Below are 23,631 nucleotides of genomic sequence, written 5' to 3' on the forward strand. Positions count from 1 at the left end.
GCGGCCTAATTACGTGCAAAGGCATTTCATAAACATGTGACGCGTGGGCATCTTTGCCGTTTTAACGGTGACTGAGCGGTTTCTGTATGACAGCAGCTATCGTTGCTGCTGTGTTTTTGTCGACCTATAGTAAAGCAGAAATGCAGAGGACTGAGGCCGGAACAGCGCCCACTGCAGACCGCTCACAGCACTCCCCCTGACATCTCTCCGCGCTGGCTCGTTTCCCTCTAATTGGTTTCGCTCGGGCCAGTCCGTGGAGAGCTCACCTGCTTTTAATTGGACTATCGCGACAAGTTGCTGAACTGACGTCAACACAACCGGTTGACAACTTTTCGCGCGACGATATCTGAGGATTTTCGCGCGAGACTAATTGACTGCACCACGCAGGGACGCGCTGTTCAGCAGCAAACCAGGCTGACGAGACGAACGAGGGGAACGGGCGCAGGCTTCTCCAGCCCGTGCTTGGATGTATGGATGTAGGGGACAAGGGGGTCGGAGCTTCTCGGCATGGGCCAAATAGCTTCCAGTTGAGAGCAAAAGAGCAGGGACATTGATTTCATAAATATATATATATATATACACATCAATAATCAGGAGTAGGGTATTTTCTCCCTACAAGCCGCTCCATCTATTTTTCTGAAATCAGCAAAGATATTTTTTTTAATATTTTTTTTGCGCAAGTGGTCGGTGCGCCCCTGCCTCCGGATCCATGGGTTGCACTGTGAGTGCTGAGGATAAGGCTGCGGCGGAGAGGTCAAAGATGATTGACAAAAACCTCCGAGAAGATGGAGAGAAAGCAGCAAGAGAGGTGAAATTGCTTTTATTAGGTAGGTTACCTCGGGAGATTGCTCCTGGGTTTATAATATTTAATGGGAGGACGTGTATATTCCCAAAGGAAAGCAAATCTCAAAAGGTTAAGTCAGACTTTAATTTAAAACAAAAGCAGTAACAGAGTTAATTCTCTCTGGGTTTCGCTTTATATTAGCAGATGCAGTATTGAAGTCACCCAAGAGTCACATTTGAACTGTATTTAAGATGTTATTAATTAGCCAACACAAATGTCCTGATTCCTGAAGATAAAGGCAGACATCATCATGTCAACAAGCTGTCCTGATTTGCTTCTCGGAGCTCTGAGTTGGCTTTTTTCCTAGAAAGCCTAATTTAATACAGCCAATGAAACCTGTGGACCGGGGCTAAACATTAACAGAGCCACCCACTGGCTCCACTATAACAAAAACACACCTGTCACTTTTACACACAGCTAGATTCAGTCCCAAGTGTTGTCTAAAATCTGTCTGTTTTTATGAACAGTATCCTGCAGCTTAGCACAGTACTCATTCTTCCCTTGGCCTTTTCCTCTCATACTGTATGTGCAAACACACTCGGGCATACAGCCAACACACATCCTCCCACTCATAACCACATTCTCAGTTTCCCCTTGTCCTCCTCTGCTGTCTTTTCTTCCCATCAATAAAAGTCTGATATGTCATTTTAAAAGAGAAATAAATTATTCTAGGTTGCTGGAGGTTGTTTTAAAAAAGTTTTATTTATTTGAAGTGTCAAAATGTTTATAGGGGACTTGATCTAGTTATATGGTTAGTTGTTATGGTTTCATTAACCTGAAGCGTCAAAAATGGCTGCCTCTGTAATAACAAATGTTATTAGTAATAATAATACAAGTGTGTTAGTTGGAGATGCTTTTGATGGCAACATTCGGGGGGCCTAGGCGCTGTGCCCACGCAAAGTAAAGCTCCTCCTCAGAAAGCTTTCTCACTCAGCTCCTTCAGACTAGTGGCAGCAGCACTTAGCAAACACCTAAGTGGAACTGTGAACTTATCATACAAACCTCTTAGTCCAGTGCTACTAAGACTGGTTGTAAATGACATAATGAGGAGCATCCTTGTGTTAACGTGCTGAAACCAATCTGTTGGAAAAAGTAGGACCTTCTTAAAGAAACAGAGGCCCAGTTTCAAGGCCTCAAAATATAAAGTTGTGTTTGAGATATGCAACATTTTTATATATCTATAAAAAAGGTGAATGTAATATAACTGATTCTATTTCATAGCACAATCTGTCTTGAAAATACATAATACTTCCCCTTTAATATTTCGATCTAAAAGTCTTCATGTGTCATAGTAGAGGTTGTAGTAAAAAGCAAATATTGTTCAGTATTCCATTTAAATTGTCTATTGTCTGCTTACTGTGTGCTCTTAGTTGTTCCTCTGCAGAGCTCTGGTGATTTGTCTTTGGTTATTATTTCTGCTCTGAATGTATTTTTATTATAAAAAACATCTTCTCCTTGTCCCCCTGAAAATATCTCAGAAGTAGATGGTTGGCAGCACATCGCTTACTCTGCCACAGCAGATTTTCTACTGGTGGAGATCTTCAGTAACAATAACGCAATAATGAAAGGAAAAAAAAATTCATATTCATTTAAAAACAACAATACTATTGTTTTAACTCAGGAAGAGTTCAAAAACCAATATTTGGTGGAATAACCAGGGGGTCTTCAATGGGGTTCAGTGCAGTGGGCTCTCCATTTTTTCTAGAGCTGTATATATAAAAATTTTTTTTTTTTTTTTTGGTTTGTTTTACTGGTAGCTCATACTTCAAGAATAAAAATCAATCCAAAGATGACTTTCAGACTTCAGCAACAAGAGTCAATAGAGTGAATCAGTGGTCCCATTAGAATGAACTAACTCTAATCTCAGCCTTATTGAGTGATTCATCTCTGCTAAATCATATTTCTTTTAGCTGATCTTGTGTTCTCTATTATCCATATCCAGCAGCATTAAGCAGCTCTTGCTGCCTAAACATGGCTACATCTTGACGGCTGATTATGCCCTTTCCTCACTTTGCTGTAGACCTGCTATGACTTTGTCTGATTTCATACGGCATCAATCTTGGCACACACACTTGAAAATGGTGTGTATCTTTAGACGTGCATGTATGAGATATCAGGGATCTTGTTGTTAAAAGGTGACAGTAAAGTAAAAAGGTGACATCTTGGTGATGTGCACGGTGAGCAGTCACAGTAAATGTTACTGCTCATTTACAGCATCAGTTTTAAAATTTAAAAAATATGGAAACTGAAACTAGAGGTATATTGCTTGATGTTTCTCTAAGTTAAAGTGTATCACTGGGACATTTATGTGTAAAATGGATTAGTTAACACTGATCATGCTTTTGTAGGTTGATATCAATTTTATTTCAAAATTCTGACTTGATGATTTTGACTTTTGGTATTTTAAAGACAGTAACAGCACACACACATCTTTATCTTGTTCTATATAAGGAAATAGTATTTGCTTTAGTAAATGTGTTAATGAATGTTTTAATGCAACTCCATCTCTTCCTGGTTCTGTTTCACTTGCTTTCCAGAGTGTCAGTGACATAATTTGACAGCTTTAACAAAATCACTGCTTTGACTAAACCCTTCTAATGTCACCATCCCAAAAAGTTTTGGAAACATTTAGTCTGTAAGAAGTTGTCTGACAAATTGGCACAGAACTATATCCTCAGTGAATAACAACTTACTCAAACAAAAAAGAAATGAAACAATGTTGGTTTGCAGATGGATGAAAAGCCTCTCTCAAACAGACGGAGAGCTGACTGCATACTCTGCCTGATGCTTTGGCTGACTGTGTAAATATTTCACTATGTGTCCAGAGGAATTATATCAAACCCATTTTGCTCAATATTAATGGGTATGTGCAGGACAGCTTTTTGGAAGGGTGCATTGACTCCTCATATCCTTTTCTTAAATGATACACCAACAGTTTTACAATTCCGGGTTTTTTGTCGATAATTTATTTTAGGAAATAATAAAACCTCAGGAAACAGAAGCTCAACCCATCTCAAGATGAAACCACATTATTAAATAACGATCTTATGAAGATCAAAAATTGGCTTGATCTTTGGCATATGCATAGATGTAATGTATCAGTATTTATTTTCAATGTATATTTATACAAATTGATATAATAAATCTCCATCTGTCCATGTCTTTGATTTTCAATACAGAAACCTGAATGGGATGTCAATTAAAAGTTGACAGAAAGAACTGACTGATTCTTTGATTTATATCAATATTTAACATGGAAAAAAATAGTTATATTTTGGATTAATCTCTTCCCCAAAAATACATGTATGAAATGAATGGCTAAGTGCCAGGCCTCTGTGGAGCTGAATGACTGATCAGCCATTTCATTCAGGCTTGTAGAGGAATACATGGACTTAACTTGGGTGCTCTGTTAAGAGCGCAGAATACAATACTGCACTCTTAATATACTTGCGGTATATTACAAAGCATATACCGCACGTATAATAGAAATTTCAAAGTAATCATTTATTATTTCAAGAAGAAATAAAGACTTTATGACTGACATAAATCTCCTCAGATAATTTTAACAGATCACAATGAAGTGGAATCCACTGTTTTATTGCTAACTAAACAATATAAAACAAGAACTTATATAGTTTTACAGTTGGGAGAGTTCTGTGAAATTTCACTCTTCTTTATCCCTTTAAAACCTCCTAAATCACCATCCACTGCATATAACTTCTTAATTCCCTCCTCAACAAGGCAAAAGTATAATAACGGTCCTTCACAGACGTTACTCACTTATCAAGAGAGATGAGAGCTCAGAGTATGAGACTGTCCATCTTGAGACGACAACTTCACAATTACCTACTTATTCGAAGAATATACTTACTGACCATTAGTCACGTCTCTGGTGAATACCAATAAGTCATCAGGAAATGCATGCATATGCTGATCTAGCAAGAAATAACTGTTAAGGCTTTCAGACCTTGGAATAAGTTTTACTTTGGATTGTGAGGAATGTTTGCAAGAATACGTTTTCTTCCCCTAATGAGAGAGTTCTGAGTAACAGGTTCATGTTTCAGGCTCCATGCATGTGTTGGGCCTTATTTTGTCTGTGAATGAGATCATGCCTGAGGTGGCTCAGCCGCGTGTCTGCTCACCCTGATGAAGTGGGAAGTGATCTCCGGATATTTCCTGAGGCAGGATGGAGGTTTATCACACCCTGGAAGAGTGTCAGGTTTTGTATTTGTGCATCTGCACAGTGTTTTAAGTTAAGAGCTGCAGTAATATATTAAATGACAATGCAATATGTGTGCAATTTGGCAATCACAATAAACTCTCTCGATGCAGTATTTAATAGGTTATTATCATTTAAATGAATGCAAATTCATATAAATAGACTTTGTAACATTATTAAAATGTCAGTTTTAAGTATGTTGATCTATTTTACTAACAGATTATGTAGTTTCTCCGTTTCAGTTTTAGATAAAATCTATTAGATCATGTTCTACTTTTGTTCATAGTATTTTTATTTTATATTATGAAACTTCCATTTTTATCTCAATTTTATCACACTACAGGAATCTCATGCTAATCCTCCCTAGATTTGTCAGAGCACGAAAAGATGAAATCTACTACACAAGCATGATAAAACAGAAATAATGTGCTGCAGACATAACCACATCACACATTAACAGCAGAGTCCCATTAACTTTAGTCCACAGATGTCAAATTGAAAGCCTCCTGCAATAAAAGCAATAAATCTACAGAGAACAGTATATGCTGTATTCTGTTGTGTATTGATACATATTTAAAAATAAATCCTTCATAAAGGTTTCTCACTTTGTGGGTATATTTCTCAGCAACTTTTATTCAAGGGAGTTCATTCCTTAAAGTTTAAGCCATTTCTAAGTAATTTACGTAAGATCTATGCCATGCAGTTTCTGCTGTGGTTTCTAACTGCTGTTCAAAGTCATTTCTGTAGTCTTTGAAGTCATATTAAATTAATTACATGTGAGAAAAATGTAATTAACTTACTTTCAAAGCAGTTGTCCATTTTATAATCAGTTGAAAACGATTCCCCCCATTTTAATATGCTTTGGACTTTTTTTATTCATGTTTAATGTCTTATTCACGCTTATTATTAGTTCAAGATATAATTTTAGCGATTTCGTTTTTATATCACACAGAGCCCTAATACACTAAGTGCAGCATAAAACATAATTTACTCAATGTCAGAAAGTAGAAAGAGGATTGTTAGTCACCATCACATTACCTGGACATCATCAGTCTCTAAAGCCTGCTGATGTAGGAGGTGCTGGATGTTCTGTAAGTTGGCATGACCTTCACTTCATAATTGGTTCTGCACGAACACTCAGAAATCTTGTCAGTTTGATGAAGGGTCATTGGGAGTGATGGTGGAAAACAGGATTAGTGGTGGAGATATTAAGTGGTGGCTGCAGAGAATTGGTTTTTAAAATGGATGCAACCCCTAACATGTTTTCTTTGTTCAAAGAATAATAATCTGATTGTCTTAACACAGGTACATCTCAATAGGGTAGAATAATGTAGAATAATGTCAAAGTTAAATTAATTTTGTAATTAAGTTGAAAAACTGAAACTCGTACATTGATTCACTACACACAAGGATGTAGTTGAATTGCTTGAAGGATTATCGGTGACAGTCATTGTTTTTCTATTTATTTATTTTCTGAAATTTACATCAATAGAAGTAGAAGATTTTTGAAAAACAGAAATTAGATGTTATGGCCAAGTCACACAATCAAGGAGAAGACTGCTGATTTGATAGTTGTTCAGTAGAAAACGTCTGTTGGGATGTAAGCAACAAAAGTTAAATCCTAAAGATGCTGGCTGTTCTTTGAGTATTCTTACATAATAATAGAGATTCTAATGTAAAGAAAAAAAAGTGGTAGAAATTGATGTTCAATCAACAACATATGTATGCGAATGAGCTACACTTGGTGTCTTTAGTTTTTTGTTGTGATTTTATTTTTGAAACAATTATATGCTAATGACTGTTCTAACCCTGATGTATCTCCAGTAAGTAATGGTATATTGGCAGAGTAGAACAGAATCCCAGTTTGTAGTGAATATTTGGCTTCCTATTTTAAGCTCTGGTGGCTGAATTGAGAAACTATAGACAATGGTGATGGCAAGAAGTGATATTCAACCGATTACATTGCTGAATGATTTTAAAACACTACAGTGCAGCTGCAAACACTGATAGCCAGCTTGAAAATGTAAATTAAATCTTGGAATCTTGCCTTTATGCAAAGTGTCCTTATTAACTTTGCTGTTGGCACTAAAATGTTCCTCTTTTGAGAAAAACAAGGAGCAATGAAATGATGATAAAATCCTAAAGCAGCATTGTACAAAATTCAAGTTGGATGTAATTAGCAAAATTTACTACAAAATTGCAAAGAGTTGATAATCGTAGATCATAAGACCCAGTTCTACCTAATTTAATAGTTTATCCACAAAATATATTATTCTTAGTTGCTGTCAGTTACTGTTGCTTTGTCTGTAATATTTAGTTTAAACACAGGGAATGTGTTATACATAAATTTTAAATTCTTTGATAGTCCTAAAATTATTTTGAATCCAGACCAATATTAAAAAAATGAAAAATCTAAACCTTTAATTGCTACTAAACATTTAATTCTATTGTACTGCATATTAACAGAACTTTTACTACTGCACAACTGTACTGGGATTGCAGCCCTAAATGAATGGTTTGCTGCTAGTAGTAAAGATGAAAGAACACTTTAAAACCAGTAGGCCACATAAAATCTTCTCATTCCCTTTCATTTATCAACCTCGCCAAAAGCATTCATCTACATTTTGCTAGATGAATTTGCCTGAATTTCCTCACTGGCACAATGAGAATCTCACGCACAGAAGAGCAAACTGCAGGAGAGCAACTGCAGGGAAGCAAACTGTCACTGCTTTCCTAATTATCGTTCTTCAGAGGTTGTGTGCAGAGGGAAACATTACCGGTTCAGGATATTACATCCATCGATCAGTCACACACTCTTACGTGCTCTAGACAAGATCGTTAATGTGGAACCATAAAAATCCCTTTTCCTCCCAGAAGTGGTAGATTGTCATAACGTGTTGTTTTATGATATAGACTGTTAGTTACATTATGAGTCTTCCACTGGATTCATTGTTTTCAGGAGCAGGTAGAACATTTGATAAGCATAATTTGTGAAGGGGTTGGTTCTCAAAAGAATCTAACGCTGACCAAACAGAGATAACTGGACCTCCACAGACAGAGACCTTATTTAATACAGTAGCACTTAAAGGTCAAAGTGCATGATTTAAAAGGTTATCTGTTAAATCTGTTAACAGATTAATCAGATTAATCAGATTAATCGGGCATTTTTTGCAAAATGTTAGAACTAAATAGAAGAAATAAAATACATTTTTAAAAGAAAAGCTATTCTTCCAAATGTAAATTTGAATCATATTTGTGTAGATTTGTTTGTATTTTTGAGTAAAAGTCAATGTCATCCCCTGAAAGTTTTCCCTTTTATTTGTTGTAAATAAACAAAATCAAAAGCCCTGACAAGGCAAAAAAAAAAATCCTGAAGGTTCCTTCCTGCGCTTTAAAGTCTTGTTTAATGTGATGACCGATAAAAAAGCAGGAACTTTTGCCAGCTTTATGGTAACCCAGCATGGCCCCTCCTCCACTTATTTCTAACTACTATGCTCTTAGACAAATTAAATTATCTTCTTTTGGAAATGTAGTGTATTAATTCTATATTTGTATTTTTATTCTTTATCATTTAGTTCTGCAGATCAAAATAAAAATAAGTATGTTTTAGATGTCATCATTTTAAGTAGAATAATCAATGTTATTTTAGCAGCTTTTGTAAACTGTTGCTTTTCTGTTAGATTAAACTGTAAATTTTTTAAATAATTTTTGAGAAAACCTTTATCATATTTTTACTCATGATCATCTAGCTTTTTTCTTGCACTAAACAGACTTTATGTGCCTTGAAATTACTTGAAATGTAAAATTTTAAGTATATGTTTATGATTTTCTACTCACTTTCTTGTACATCAACTTTCATTTTTGCAACATTTTATCCAAAATACACTGTTTCTTAGTTGTTGTTCTCAGCCAACAGCTGAGCAACAGTGAGAATATTTAAAAACAGGTGTGGCAAAATAGAACTTAAAGAAAGGAAGATGTGTTTTATGATGTATTTTATGCAACACTTTAGCCAAAATTCATTCCAGGAAACGGCAATAAATGCTGGATTTAGCAGCTTACATAATGTCTAATGCTGTTTATAGGTTCTGCTTCTGGAATCCAAACCCTGAGTTCACTGTGGTGGGAAAAGCTGGAGTGATTTATGCATCAAAGAGAAGTTTCAAATTACAGAACTTTAATGTGGAAGCTGTGCTGCACTGTCTAGGCTTAAGAATGGCTAGAATAAAGATGCAAGGGTCCTTTTTCATCCTGCTAACAACTTTGAGGGAGTAGTTGACCTGTTCCTCTGCCTCACTTTCTGCCACAGGTTTTAAAGATCTGGCAAGAGGAACGCCGATGCAGCACTGCTACAGTGAAGGAGCTGTCTGCTTTGCAGCAGTATGAACTCAGTGCTTTCAGTAGCATTTACAATCTGCGGCTCTGCTGTAGACTCAATCAATTCCAGGCTCTATATTCAAGGTCAGGCATTGATTTGACTTGCAGCTCATTCCAGGAAACAGCTATCAGCTTCTAGTGCTCATTCATAATAAGAGCACTAACTATTGCACTGCAGGCCATAAAGCCTTCTCGGTTCTAATGAAGTAATTATTTTCCTTTAAAAAATTAACAGATGCAATAGAAAACAAGCTGTTGAGGTAGTTGCAACAACATTAAATGGAAAGATGAGCCAATGCTAAATGTATGTTTTTTATTTTAGTTTTTTTTAAAAGAAGGTAGTAAGTTTAATGAGAGGAGCAACAGTTTAGTGAAGTGACGGTGTAATTTAAACCTACAGACAAAATTATTAAGCACATTGACAATTAAATGACGGTTACAAAATCTGGCTGAAGGTACAAAAATAATGTGGAAGCCTGCAAAGGATAACCACCAGTGACAAGGTACTTAAAAGAAAGGAAGACATATTTTATGATAAATTGGGATGTAAACCAGATTAACGTCTTTGAAAACCAGGACTTTAGTACTTAACAGAAAAGTGATTGAAGTAGTCATTATTTTCTTTTCCATATCTGTTGTTAGGACAATTGACCCCAACATACCCCTGACATCTCTCCAACTCTTCCTGGGGAGCTTATTAGCCATTTCCAGGCCAGAAGTCACATATAGAAGTGGCAGCTGATTTATTTTAATGGAAAGGATCAGTGGTTTCTCTCAGAGTCCCCCCATGTTGTCAAATATTAAGTACTAAATAGAGAAAGCTAAAGTCATATGCTTGTATTTGTGGATCTTGTTCAATGTTTAGTCATAATCTGTATCTCATCACTATAAGTTTTTAGTGTCTATGGAACAGTAAATTGTAGCTTTATTTTATCACTTAAACACCCTATTTGATTTAAAGCCTTCATCTTCCTATTAATTTCCTGCTGCCATTGGTTGTGCAATGACTCGTTAATAAGACACTGAAATGCCGAATCTCCTCAGCTAAATGCAGGAACTCATCCAAACCAGAGGGAACATTTCACCCTTTTCAAATCAACAATACTGCCTCCAACTTAGAGGAGCTGACTATCCTCCCAGCTGCTCACACATGGCTTTCTAATGCTTCAGCGCATGCTGAAGATCATAGCCTTAAGAAATCAAATATATCTCATCTGCAAAAAGTAGCAAGGATTAACAGAGGTTCAGTCACAAGACATCCTCACACAGCTTCTCAAGGTTCTGTCCATCAGGGATATTTACATTTTATACATTGATCATAGGTGCTTTGTTTTAATGATTTAGATCCAGTCCTAATTTATAGGACTGAAAGCTCCAGTATTTTTAACATTGACATTTTTGCTTTTGTCAGGATCCCTCTAGCTGTAGCTCATTATAGTTTTCTCAACCTGGCCCACTTTTTCCAACTATTAAGATTAGACCTCATTGTATTTAACCTTTGACCTTTGTTTTGTTTGTTTTTGTCTTGTTTTGAAATTATTTACAAAAATGACAGTCATTTTCTTTCTGTCATTCTGCAGGAGTTTACATTTACTTTTTGTCTAGTTTTGGATCATTGGGAGGGATCAGGCAAAATCTTTGGGAACTTGTCTTTGAACACAAACACCGGATATCCAATAAAAGCTACTGCAGCAGCTTTACTCCTACATTATCTCCACAAAGGTTATCTGCGAACACCATACAGCACATATTATTAAGTTTTAATGCTAACCTTTCTCTTTAACAAGATGTAAACAGGTATATTCTAGCAGAGAAAAAAGAGGGCACCCTTTAACAGGCAGGAACACCCCAAGTTAAAGTCTGAGGTTTAAACAGGGCAAACCTACTAAGGATCTTCTGATCATGTTCAAATCATCTAAAATAATTTTGGACAGTTTAAGTGGGCAAAAATGTCACAATGTACAAAATTATCCTCAGAAAATGTATTTTTTTTTACAGTTTACCAAAAATGTAAAAACAAATCTTCATTTTTTTAATTGTTTATTTAAATGTCTTTAATTTTTCATTATGATTAAAATCATATATCTTAGTCTCCAAAATATGAGAGAAAAACATACTGGAGTTAATAGGATGTCAGATTCTTTGTACAAATCTGCATGAGTCAATTCAAGGAGTTCGTTTCTTGTCCTTGTGGCCACTTTGAGCTTTTACAAAAGTTTAGTTTTTAGCGGTCAACATATGGACATAATTTTCAGGTAGTTGATTATTTCTCTCCATTATCAGCAGTCAGTGCATTTATAATGAACCAGCTGCTGTTACACAAGCATTATGGTGCCAGATTGAAATGATTAGATCTGAAATCATCTTTTCCCACTCAGCAGAAACATAAAGAGTTTATTATGTCTGGGCAAAGTGATAGGTTTAATATACGATGGAGATTTTCTTTGTAAACCACATTATTGGTCTTTTAAAGTGTTTCTGCCATCATCTGGCACCTGTCCTTAAAATTCACCCTACTAAATCACCCATTGTTGCTTTTTCAGTGGCAGATTTTGTAGACTTATATAAGTCAGCACTTTCAAAAATTTACTCTCCACTATGAAGCAATATAATAAAATACTGACTGATTTTATGGTCCTTCAAAGACTGCAGCCATTGCCCAGCACTTCTGACACCTCATCATTTTGAATGTATGTGTGGAGAAAATATAGGCAGAAGCATAGAGAGGTGTGAGAGAAAGCAGAATTATTGCAAGGTAAACACCAGCTGTGGTGGTTTGATGCATGAAGAATGACTTTTCAGTGAGCCAACATGTGGGACGCTTCAGTTGTCACATCATGAATTATGTGAGAGCAATTTCAGAATAAGTGAAATTTTAACTCCATTACATTTCTATTTATTAAGCTCCTTAACAGAACCAGCAGTGGACCACACTGCTTTACAGCTATAATAGGTAAGAACAACAAAACAGTGCTCAATAAAATAACTAAAAACACACAATGAACAAGTAACACCCTAATAATTTCTAGTGTAAAAATATGATACGAAAAGATTTGTATTTATATTGTTCAGTGAAAAATATTTTATTGATTTTGTTACAAGAAATGAGGACATTCCAAATTGAGAAGCATAAATACATTTTACCATTACATATTTACAATTTTAGACAAATTTAAGCAGATAATTGTTTTCCCCATAATAAAGACTCATTAATTCATTGATTTGAGAAAGGCATGCTTTTGGTACTTCTTAGTTTAGCTAAATTACGTAGCAAGCTGTATTGCTTTTATATGCAGTAAGGTTTTTGCATTCTGAGGAAATTACAAATTAGAAATAATGGTTAATCCTAATAAATCAAAATGGTTTTTTTTCTCTAGTTTATACAAACTATCCTTGTTACTGTAAATAAATTAACACAATTACTCAGAAATGTTAGCTGCTCCCATACACTGCTATTACTTACCTGTCCATACACTCTAATGTCAGAATCAGCTTTCCAGGTTTGTGCCCACAAACAAGAAATTTCCTTCACTTCCACTTGGCTTTCAATAGACATCAAACATATAAACTAACTGAAAAAGTTAAGTAAAAATAAGTTTGATTTCTTGTAAATATATATATTTACAAAGAGGAAGACAAGGTTGAGTTTGTGAAAGTATGCATGGTATTGATCTGAGCACTCTGCCATAAGTATTCATTAGATAGACGGCCTAGGGAAAGAAACCGTCTCTGTGATGACTGCTTGTTGAAAATAGTGTTCTGTTGCACCAACCTGACATTAAAACTGGTTCTTTACAGGATGTGTGGGGTCTGCAGAGACATTAGCTGCCCTTTTCCTGACCCTACCCTTTGACGAGCCTTGGGTGGAGGGAAGGTCAGGCCTGATCCTCTCTGTAGATCTTATAGAATACTGTAAGACAGTATTCTATATCACCACAAGAACTTTGATAAATCACTCAAGTAGAGTTAAATCTCAAATTGTTTTGTCTCACCCAAGTGTTGCTGAAAAAAGAGTCACACACATTAAAGTGACTGATAGCTGTCACTTTAACAGCTTCAGAAAGCTTCTATTTATCAGAAATCTCATGGCAAATGAAAGCCTTTGTGTTTTTTTATCATCTGCTAAAAGCTAATTATAACATCATTTTGACCATTTGTTTAAAGAGCTTGCACACGTTGAGTGCCGTAACCAGCAATCGATATGCTTTCACTTCATTAGTATAATTAAGAGGGTCTTTGGGAAAGCTGAGTACACATTGATTTCCTTCTGAATTACTTATCTGATTAGTTTTCTGAATGGTACATGACACTTCTAATAGCCGATAAGATCTGGAATCAGCTCTGCTGGGAGTCTCCTACTAATCCAGAGAAAAAAGAAACTGTACAAAAAATACCATACAGGAAATACTTGAGTTCAACTAGAGATATTATAGAGCTCAAAGAAAAACTTGTTCCTATTTTTGTACCCATCTAATCTACATGACTATCTCAGTTCTTTCATAATGCCTGGCTTTATTGGAAAACAGATCAACAGGCTAAATCCTTTTATTTTAATGTCTTTTTTTTAATCTCTTGTTTGTTTAGGAATTTTATAGGGAGCTTCATCATCCCAATCCAGTTTGACCCACATTTTAGAGATTGACTTTGTGTTGCAGCATTTTCTAAAGGTAACATAAGCACAGGAATGTATCAGTAAATCTGAGAAAAAGTTTAGGAAACTCTTAGATTACTGTCCTAATTTAGGAAGATTTTTGCGTGCTTTTTTGTTTTAATGTAATCTCTTTTGTTCTGTGCACCAAATAACCATTGTCCTCCATTAATTGTTTAGATGTCCCCTGTAAAGTCTAGAAAATTTGTAAATGTTTTCTTTTTTTCTTTTCTTTTTGATGCGTTAGGCCCAAAGGTTTACTGAAAATGAATGTTGTACAATATTATTCTATCTTCAGCTTCTGGTGGAGACTTTTCACGTCCTCCATGTCACCTTGAAAATTGCTTTTTGTGCTGCATTGCTCCATTCTGGCACAGTCTAATGACAAAAATGTGAAAGCAAATGTTGCTGTATGTCTGGGGGAGTAGTTAGTTTTCATAGAAGACCAAATAGGAAAAGAGCGATTGTGTTGGACTCATGTAAGCTCATCCCAAAAGATGGATTGCTTTAGAAAATATACCAACAAATGGGCCCATTACTTTTACATTAGCTAAAATGCATGTTTTTCTTGGGGGTTTTTTTCAGACTAAAAAAAATAAATATTGATGCAGTTCCATGAGACTTTCCTATTCAAATCTTGAGGCTGGTTGCATTATCTGCTTGATGAGTTCAGAAAATAAATCAAGCATTTTACTTGTGTTTTGCACCCCAATAGACAGGTAGAAAGCACATTAGAAGAACAGCAGCACCTTTTTGCAGAGTGCGTGTCGTGTTTGCTAAAGAGGAGGATGTGTTGTCAGTGGTGAGGGAGACGCGATTTAGTGGAAAAAGGTATTAAAACAGTCAAGAGGCGTTCTGGGAACACAGACATGCTGCTTACGGGCTTTGATTTAAAACTGGATGATCGATGGTGCTGAAGGATGCACTGACTTCTAAAGGGATTAAATGTAAAGAAGTGCTTGCTTGTGGTATTAGGAGACAATAATGAAGCAACTCATCATTGCTACCGCTGCTTCGGGTAGCAATGATAAATTGCATTCTATATAATGTCATACAATGTCTAAGCTGCTACCTTTTATAAAGCATGCCTTGCTCTAATAGTGTGCTGTTTTAATTTCTGTTTATGAGAATACAGCTGAACATGGTTTCCTTGTTTCTCATTTTAAATCTACTTTGTTTTCTTGTTTCACTTGCCTTACTGTGATTGGTTTAGGTTGCCATCAGTTCAGCAGGCATCCAACCTTGCAGAGAGGCAGCGAAGCTTCACTGCTCCCTGCAAGGCTGATGACCTACTTTCCCACTCTAGGCAGTAGCATATTGTATCCAGCAATGTAAAATTCCTCCATTATTATCCATCCTGCATGTGAAGAGGGTTTTGGGTGCTATTGAGTGGGAGGTGCCTGCCTGAAAGACTCACAATTTTTTTTGTTCTGTAAACAGGCACCACTGCATCCAGCTTGCTGTTATATGTTAAGGCAATTAGAGTTCTGTTCTTCAGAGAGGGGAAGAAAGAGGAGCAGAGAAAAAGGCTTAAGCTTAGGTCTGCTATAAAAGAGGGATGACTGCAGGCAGAGTGTAAGTCAGAGGCAAGTGAATGGTCAATAGAAGGAAATCAGCTCCATTTATAAGAAGCTGTCCTAAATTAATTAAAAAACAACAATAATACAATTTTGGATTTGTTCCTGTAACTAAAGAAAGTATTTATGCTTTTATACCTAAATAGTTCTTTCGGTTCAGTCTGGTGTTTTTTGACTAGACATTCACACTATGACAGTTTTGCACCAGATGTATCAAAATTCATGCCCTCCAAAATGTTTTAATATTTTCCCAAAACTCTTGGGGATCATTAAGATGGGACTTTTTGCACGTGTGAGATGGACGGTTTTCTATTTGGATCTCTCCCATGGATAACAAAAGTTTTGTCTTATTGTTTAATCAGGAACTTTCTCTCTCTCTCTGTCTCTTTCTTGCTCTCTCTCGGTTTGCAGTGCTTTAAATGTTTTTCTAGATTTTTTTGTGTCATTAAGGATGAATACTCATGCTGTCTTTGGGTTATCTTGGTTGGCCAACCATTAATGAAAATTACAACACTGTAAGGACTATCATTATGATTTGTTGCATTCTTAAAGCCTTAGAAATATGCTCTGGCATGCAAGTGACTTTCTTTAGATCAGGAGATGATCTGTAGCTTTTTGAGATATTTCAGCCTACTTCATGTTCTATTTAAGGGACTTCTTGAGTCTGGCAGTGCAGTGGACAGACTCAACCACCTGTGTAACCAAAGATGGTTACACATCAGTCAACCCATGAGTTAGCATTAAAGGTGGTTATATTTTCAGATAATACTAGATTGTTTTGAAAGTTTTCTTTTACCTTATGAAGACACCTATTGAAAACCCTTTTTGTGTTTCATAGCAATGTATAAAATATCAAAATATGAGAAGGGCTTTCTAACAGTGGCAATTGTTGCATTTCTATATTTTAAATGATGACTAAACGATCAATTTGCATAGATTTTTGTCATAGTAGGATACCTTGAAACTGTTTTGACTAGATGCTGAGTCTGGAAAACTTGTGGAAGAAAATGTTCCTCTGGATATTGGTGCTACATTCAAGGTAGCATCCGCCACTGTACAGTGCATACAACGGCAAAACGAGCTGACCAAACCTTCTGGAGCTCCGCTTGGGTTGCTAGGTAACGGTTTAAGCTGGAGTTGCTAGGTGAGAGGAACATTCCGGAGGTTTTTAAAACCTTGAGCAGCATATATGAACTCACAGGTACACTCGCCTGCGTGCTGTTTGCCTCTACTAACACAGACTGTATTTCACACGATCACTTGGCTATAAAAATGCACAACGGCTGGTCTGCACTCCTAGATTTACGACAGTTGCTTTTCAATAAGGCCTGAAATAGCAAGAGCATAAGTGTTTTTAATGTTTTGTATTCAGTGTCATCAATGCCCTGAGGAGGCTGTTCTGTAAATAGTTGAAATAGTCAAGTGAATGTGAACATTCGTGACATGAACAGTTGCGGGCAGTGAGCTGGGATTAGAGAAGGAGGAATCGTGCCACAGCCAGGATAGTGAGTCATCTTTCCTTGGCATTTGCTCAGACAATAGGTGGCCTATGACGCTGGCATATGCCAACATGTGGTAACGGGCTTTCATGCTGTTCAAAGCAAAATGTTTCTGCAAAGGCTATGCTACTGAAGAACTGTTGTGTGTGTGTGTGCGGGTGCGTGCGCGTGTGTGTGTGTGTGTGTGACACAAACACATGAAACACTGTTCCTAAAGGGACTGTATTCAACTGGAAAAGTAGTTTATTTGTTAATGAGTTTTTGTTCTCCTTTTTTTCTTTTAGTTGGAGTTTTCAAACCACACTGAACCTGTAATTAAGATAAGCTGCTCTGCAGATTACCTTCATGTTTCATAGTTTTGTTGCACATTAGTGAACCCTATTGGAACAGTTACAAAGAAATAATTTCTAGGCAACTTCTATTCAATGTCCCTGATCATTCCAAGACTTTGTCTTGCACCACCTTATTACCAAACCAAACTTATTTGTCACAAAAGCTGCTACATATTCTGTCATGTTGTCTTCCGTGTCTTTTTAAATTGTTTTGTTTTTAATTAATTTCCAAAAACTGTCTGTAATCATGTAATATGTGGATCATCCATCCATCCATCCATTTTCTGTCCACCCTTGTCCCTTAGAGGGGTCGGGAGGGTTGCTGGTGCTTATCTCCAGCTATGTTCCGGGCGAGAGGCGGGGCTCACTCTGGACAGGTCGCCAGTCTGTCGCAGATATGTGGATCACTGTAAGAATAAACTAATAAACTAAACTGTTTTAACTTAACACAACTTAAAGCTATAATGGATACTCTAAAACTGGTGTTATGTGCTCAGACTTGGACCAAAACATTACTGCTGACTTTTTAAACTGCCAACAGAAACACAACATATGCTGATGCTGCACTTTCACTTCTGCAGTGGCAAGTCTCCTCTGTGTGGCAGCATGTGCATTGTGTCTTGTGCATATCCACTGAAATGTAGCTGTGCAAACATAAGAATCACGTCCCCCTGTTGCATGCATATGTCTAAACAAATTGTAAGCCTGTGCTAGAAGTGTGCAAAATTAACAAACATTCACAACTTGATAAGAGAAAGTGTTTTAATTAGGTTCAGAATGTTGCTTCTAAAATGCAGTTTACAAGCATTTTAATGCCCTCAGATATCTGAACGTTTGTGTTTGTGATGTTACTGAGTGAAGCGTCTCAAAGTTAAGTATCTTCAATATTAATTATATGTTCTAAAGCAAAGTCAGGTTGTAAAGGGAAATTGTTTTTTTCTATATCTTAAGTCACATCTGCAGTTCATGTTGGTTGCAATAAAGTGGTAGAAGAGGAGAAAGTGACAGGAAGGTTGTGTGCTGCAAAGTTGTGCTGTCCTGTCTTTGGTGTATTCTAACTTTGTGGTGGAACATGGCCAATTTCAAAATATTTTTAACATTTTGGAAAAAAACAGATTTAATATGATCTGGAATTCAAACACCTCACAAATCATGCTAATAGCTAATAAAATATAAGACCAATGAACGTCTTCATCATTTTGTCTTACAGTATTAAAATCACATTTTATAGCAGTGTGATGTTGCCAGTGCTCCTAAATAGATGATTAATTGTAGTTTGTAGCTTCAAGGCAGAAAAGGGTGAATGGACTGAATTTACCTGAAACTAGAGCCAGGTTTGGTTGGTAGTTTCTTCCTGTTAAGTGGGTGTTTTTTCTTATCCACTGTTTTTACATGCATGAAGGATTGGTGTAAAGTCAATGCAAGTGATCGTATGCTGTCGTTACATGCTCATCAAGGGGGAGTGAATGCTGCAAGTCAATTGTTTGATGCAATCTGCTGGGTTTTCTTAAATAAAAAGCTTTTTATGCTAATCTGAATAATGAACCGAGCTTAATGCACTGTTTGATAATCATTTGGAATGAATGTGTGATTGAATTGCAAAGACCTTTTTGTGTAGCGTCATGTAATGATTTTTATTGTGAATTGACGCTATATAAATAAACTGAGTTGGATTGAATTGTCAAGGTGCCTGACACTGCAGACACATTCACCCATTTAGACTCACAATTTGCACATATTTAATATGCTGATACACTAACCAGAAGACAATTTAGGGTCAAGTGCCTTGCTCATGGAACATCGACCTGACCGGAGGAAGCTGGAATCAAAATTAAAATCGGAACATTGCATTTCCTTCACACAGTTTTTGGCGTCTTTCCTGCATAGGATTTATAGTTAGGGGTTTCTTTGCAGGATAGTTGGCCTGCATGTTCACACCACACAGAGTTAATATGAAGTGCTCAGCTTTTCCAAAGGGAATCTGTGCCCTCCAAACAACACCGAAATGATTTGCATCTTCTCCCAATTGCACACTGCTATTCTCAGCCAATTTATAATGTGGCCTGTCCTTGCTTGAGACTTGTAATTAAAGCGCATGAACCAAATGCAGACCTCAGGAAGTCACCTGATCATAATGGATTGCCCTCGCCCCCTGCTCTGGTGGCGTTTTGGGTTTCATGTAGGCCTAGATATCCTTCATTGACATTCAGTCATGCAATTTCTTCCTTTTATCCAAAGAGACGCTTTGCCGGGAGGTTTCCCACTTCCTTTCTAAAGAACCGGTGCTTCTTCCCTTGAGCATTAGCAGCATGCAGAAGCCAGAAAAAGCATGGCATTATCTCTTCCTGTCCTGGCTTCTCAGCCTTAGACCCAGCCACTTGAATTTAATACTGCTTTTACTTAATGAGTCTTTTTATTTTGATATCTATGGAAGCTGTAAATGTGCTACAGTGGATCATCTTAAATGTGTGTTTTGGTCAGTGTTTGTATGAGCAGTTCTACTTTTTCTGCTTTCAAAAGGGGGAGAGTAAAATCGAACAGACATAAAGTCTGACTTCTCATACTTTATGCCAGCAGAACAAAAAGACAATGCTTGTTATGTCATAATTCCTAAACAAATATTTATAAACAGTTAAGTTTTCCAGAAGAGCTTACAGGAAATGCCTTTCCCACTGTTGCAGAAACAATCCAACACATCCCATCTGATGATTGATCAGGGACAGTAAGATGTTCCTGATCCTGATCAACAATGTATTATTTTTTTTGTGTGAATGCTATAGTAAAATTAATCATTTTAATATTAAATTATATTACTTCTGGTGCTAAAATAGAAATTAATTTGTCTTATACCCTTTTATGCAAAACATTTCTCCAGTTCTCCTTTTGAATAAAAGTATTTGTTGCTTCTCAAAACATAGCAAAATGGTAGAAGCTTTTTGGAAGAGAGGTGAAATATTTTCAAGAAGTCCAGTTGCACCAATGCTATTTGGTTTTTCTGATTATCATACATTGACTATTAGGTCAGTAACAAATAGAATACAGACTTACTGAAATTTTGAGTTGTTTTTATACTAATTACATTAAGTATAAACCCTTTTTCGCAGTTCTGCTCCTTTTTGAATGATACTGGCAGTAGTTGATTTTACCTGCTCTATTAGCCATGTGCTATTTGCTCCAGTTGGCTGATTAACAAACACAATACCCATAGCTTGGCAGAGTGATGAATTGGGCTCCTTTAGTTTCCACACTATTAGTGTTCACCTTTTCATGGGCGGGAATATTTATAAACAACCACATCTGTTTTTCTTGTAAAAAACACAAAAAACAAAATGGAGAGACCTTTTTCTCCCACGTTTTATAATCTGACATGATTCTACCATTAAGATCATTAAAGACCTTATGTGTATAAAGTCCCCAGATGCCTGGATATGATTCCTAAAAAGAAGCTTTTTTTATTTTTAATTTTTCACATTTAATAAATGATTTCCATTGTGCATCATTTTTTTCATCCCTGTTATAATTGGTAACTTACAGGCTCAGGGTAATGTCTGAAACATGAGTCTATGTCTTACTCTGATTCACTTTGCATAAAATCACACCTCCAGTACTGAACTCTGTATCAAAAGAAAAGTCAGCATGTGATGCTTTAACTAATGATGAAAGGACAGTGACATTTCTCTCATGGTGTTATTGCCCATCTTTGCTTAGTCACAGTGACCAACTGGAGGATGTGCAATGCACGCTGCTGTGTGCTAATTAATAACACTCAAATGGCTAGATTTGAATACCAGGTTTCACCATCCAAGCTATGTCAGTTCAGATCCACATCCTCCCCCGACAGACTGCGAATTGAATATGAAGAAGCAGACATCCGGCCCAATATAAACCCCTCCCTGTGGGCATGCAGTGAGTGAGCAGTATGACTCCATGTTCATCAGACATCGACTGATTGTAGGTCCAGCTGTGAGGGTATTGTAGTGTTAAATGGGGAGGTATTAGGTAAGATCGACTTTTATTGAGCTTTATATTATGTTATGATGTTATTTCACCATCAAAATCATACCTGGAGTGTTGCTTTGATTCTGTCATTCGTGATTGAGAAATCCTTGAATCTTCTGTGGTAGCCATCAAGTGATGCTTAAACGCCTGCTCATACAAAGCGCTGTCTATTTCCATAAAGCCTCAGCTTGGAACTGCACCCCTCTCCTGTGCCTTCTGCACACTGCTCCACTAGACTAGCAGCAGCAGCAATTAGAAAAATACATACCATCCTTTTGAAAAAAAAAATTGTCCGCATGCGCCTAACAATTAGATAATTATTATATAAAACCAGAGAGGTTTTGGCAACCAAAAAAATCTAACATCCTTTTTGTTTGTTTGTTTTTGTTAAGCTAGTTCTCACTGATATGTAACCCTGAAAGGATGGGTGGAAATTTATTTTCTTATTATCAGGATATGTCATCCATTTATTGAACAGACTCTCTGTCATCAGTAGTGTGTAACTGAGAGCTGCCAAGCACCCATCATGACTAGTGAGAGAATAAAGTGAGTTATGGTTTTTCTTTTCTCCACCAACTTGGATTTTCTTATCACTGATCCTCTTTTTTGACATTCACTGGAAAACAACATAGGCACTACTACAAATAGTTGTGATTAATGAAGCAGAAAATGGAAGTGATGTATTTTCCTCATCACAAAGGAAACCAGAGTTTGATGTGCCAACAATAAAAAGTAAAAGTTTTAAGGTCTGCAAATATATGTCTGTGTAACTGACTTGCCCCTACTATGTACCAAATACCAGACTCCATATGGCATTTCTAATCCAACTCATTGAATGTTCTATGCAAAACAGATAATTGTGGAGATATTTGTGCATTTTATTTAGCTCTATGTGAATATGTTTTAATATCAATTATATCAGCAATCATTTTATGGTTTTATTAAACCACAATTATATCCTTCAGTGCTAGAATATACTTCAACATTTTTATGTACTCTCATATGAAGCTTTGTTGACTGTTGGTGTCCCTAACTCATATGAAGGTAAGAGTTGTTGTGTTGTGCCCCGCTGTGATCAATTAATGTTTACACTGTTTGTTTTTCTATTAATAATGAAACAGCTAACACAGATGATCACCTTTAAGACTGCTTGTAATATGTTAGGTGTTAAGAGAAATACAAATAGTTCAGAATTTACTGTTGATCCTATAATGCCTTGAGTTGCAGTGGTTAGCTATTGTTGTATAATTGTCAGTAATGTTGACCAATTATAGGTATATTAAATATTACATGTTCAACATAGCAATCCTTTTCTTGGCCAAAGACATGCAGACTTGTCTTTTTCCTTGTTCCTGTTCTAATCAAACATGCAGAAAATAAACCTTTCCCTGGAGAGCTAATATAGAAATTCAGCAGTGGTGTTTTTGACTACAGATAACATTTAGCTTTTATTTAGCACATATCCATTGGTCTAGCTTTATACGGTCTTGTCTTCTTACAACCCTGGAAGAATGTGACTCTTGGCAGGCAGACATTTTCTCATGGTGGATGTTCACCAAGAGTAATAAAGAAACATCATAAGTGGCATGAATACTGACATACAGAACACACTGTTCCTGATAAATATTTTCCTAAATGTTCACTGGATAGTAATAAAACAACAAAAGGATCAAAATATATTTTTAGATGCAATGTTTCTCAGTTTTATTTAAACCACTTCTGTTTTAACTTCCAGTAGCAGCTATCTGCGCTGCAGTTTTAACACTATCTTGTACATAGATAACAATTATTTCCATCTTCCTTTTTCACTGCATCCTTAATGTGAAATTAAAATTATCCCATAGAAAACAACAGGACTGTGGCCCTGGTTGGTCACATTTCTAACTTAAAATTAAACTGGTCAAATGATCAGCAAAAACACTGGTTCCCAAAAGTCAAATTCTTCAAAGCTATTAGTAAAAACTGATCTTCCACTTCTCCTTTATCTGACAGTCAAATAATTGATCATATTTTCTGCTATTCAATTTTTTTTAGCACTGCTGAAATTTTCTTTTTTTCTATGGGATAATTGCTGCAAAAAAGTCAAAATTGCAATGTTTTAGTATTAGACAGATTGTTTAGGATTCTTTGCTTGGA

At 36.3% G+C, this 23,631-nt stretch overlaps 1 protein-coding gene across 2 annotated transcripts in view; it reads left to right on the forward strand.

The window, feature by feature from the left end:
• Positions 1 to 102: 102 nt before the first annotated feature.
• Positions 103 to 23,631, forward strand: part of gnai2b (guanine nucleotide binding protein (G protein), alpha inhibiting activity polypeptide 2b) — a 39,455-nt gene continuing 15,926 nt past the window's right edge. The window contains exon 1 of one of the 2 annotated variants that reach the window (XM_044121312.1): positions 103 to 827. In XM_044121312.1, the coding sequence (XP_043977247.1) occupies positions 710 to 827 (118 nt within the window). In that variant the 5' untranslated portion in view covers positions 103 to 709. The remainder of the gene's footprint in view (positions 828 to 23,631) is intronic. The other variant, XM_044121311.1, reaches the window with a different exon arrangement.

The sequence above is a fragment of the Gambusia affinis genome, linkage group LG07, assembly GCF_019740435.1.
Source record: "Gambusia affinis linkage group LG07, SWU_Gaff_1.0, whole genome shotgun sequence".
In the NCBI taxonomy this organism is placed as follows: Eukaryota; Metazoa; Chordata; class Actinopteri; order Cyprinodontiformes; family Poeciliidae; genus Gambusia; species Gambusia affinis.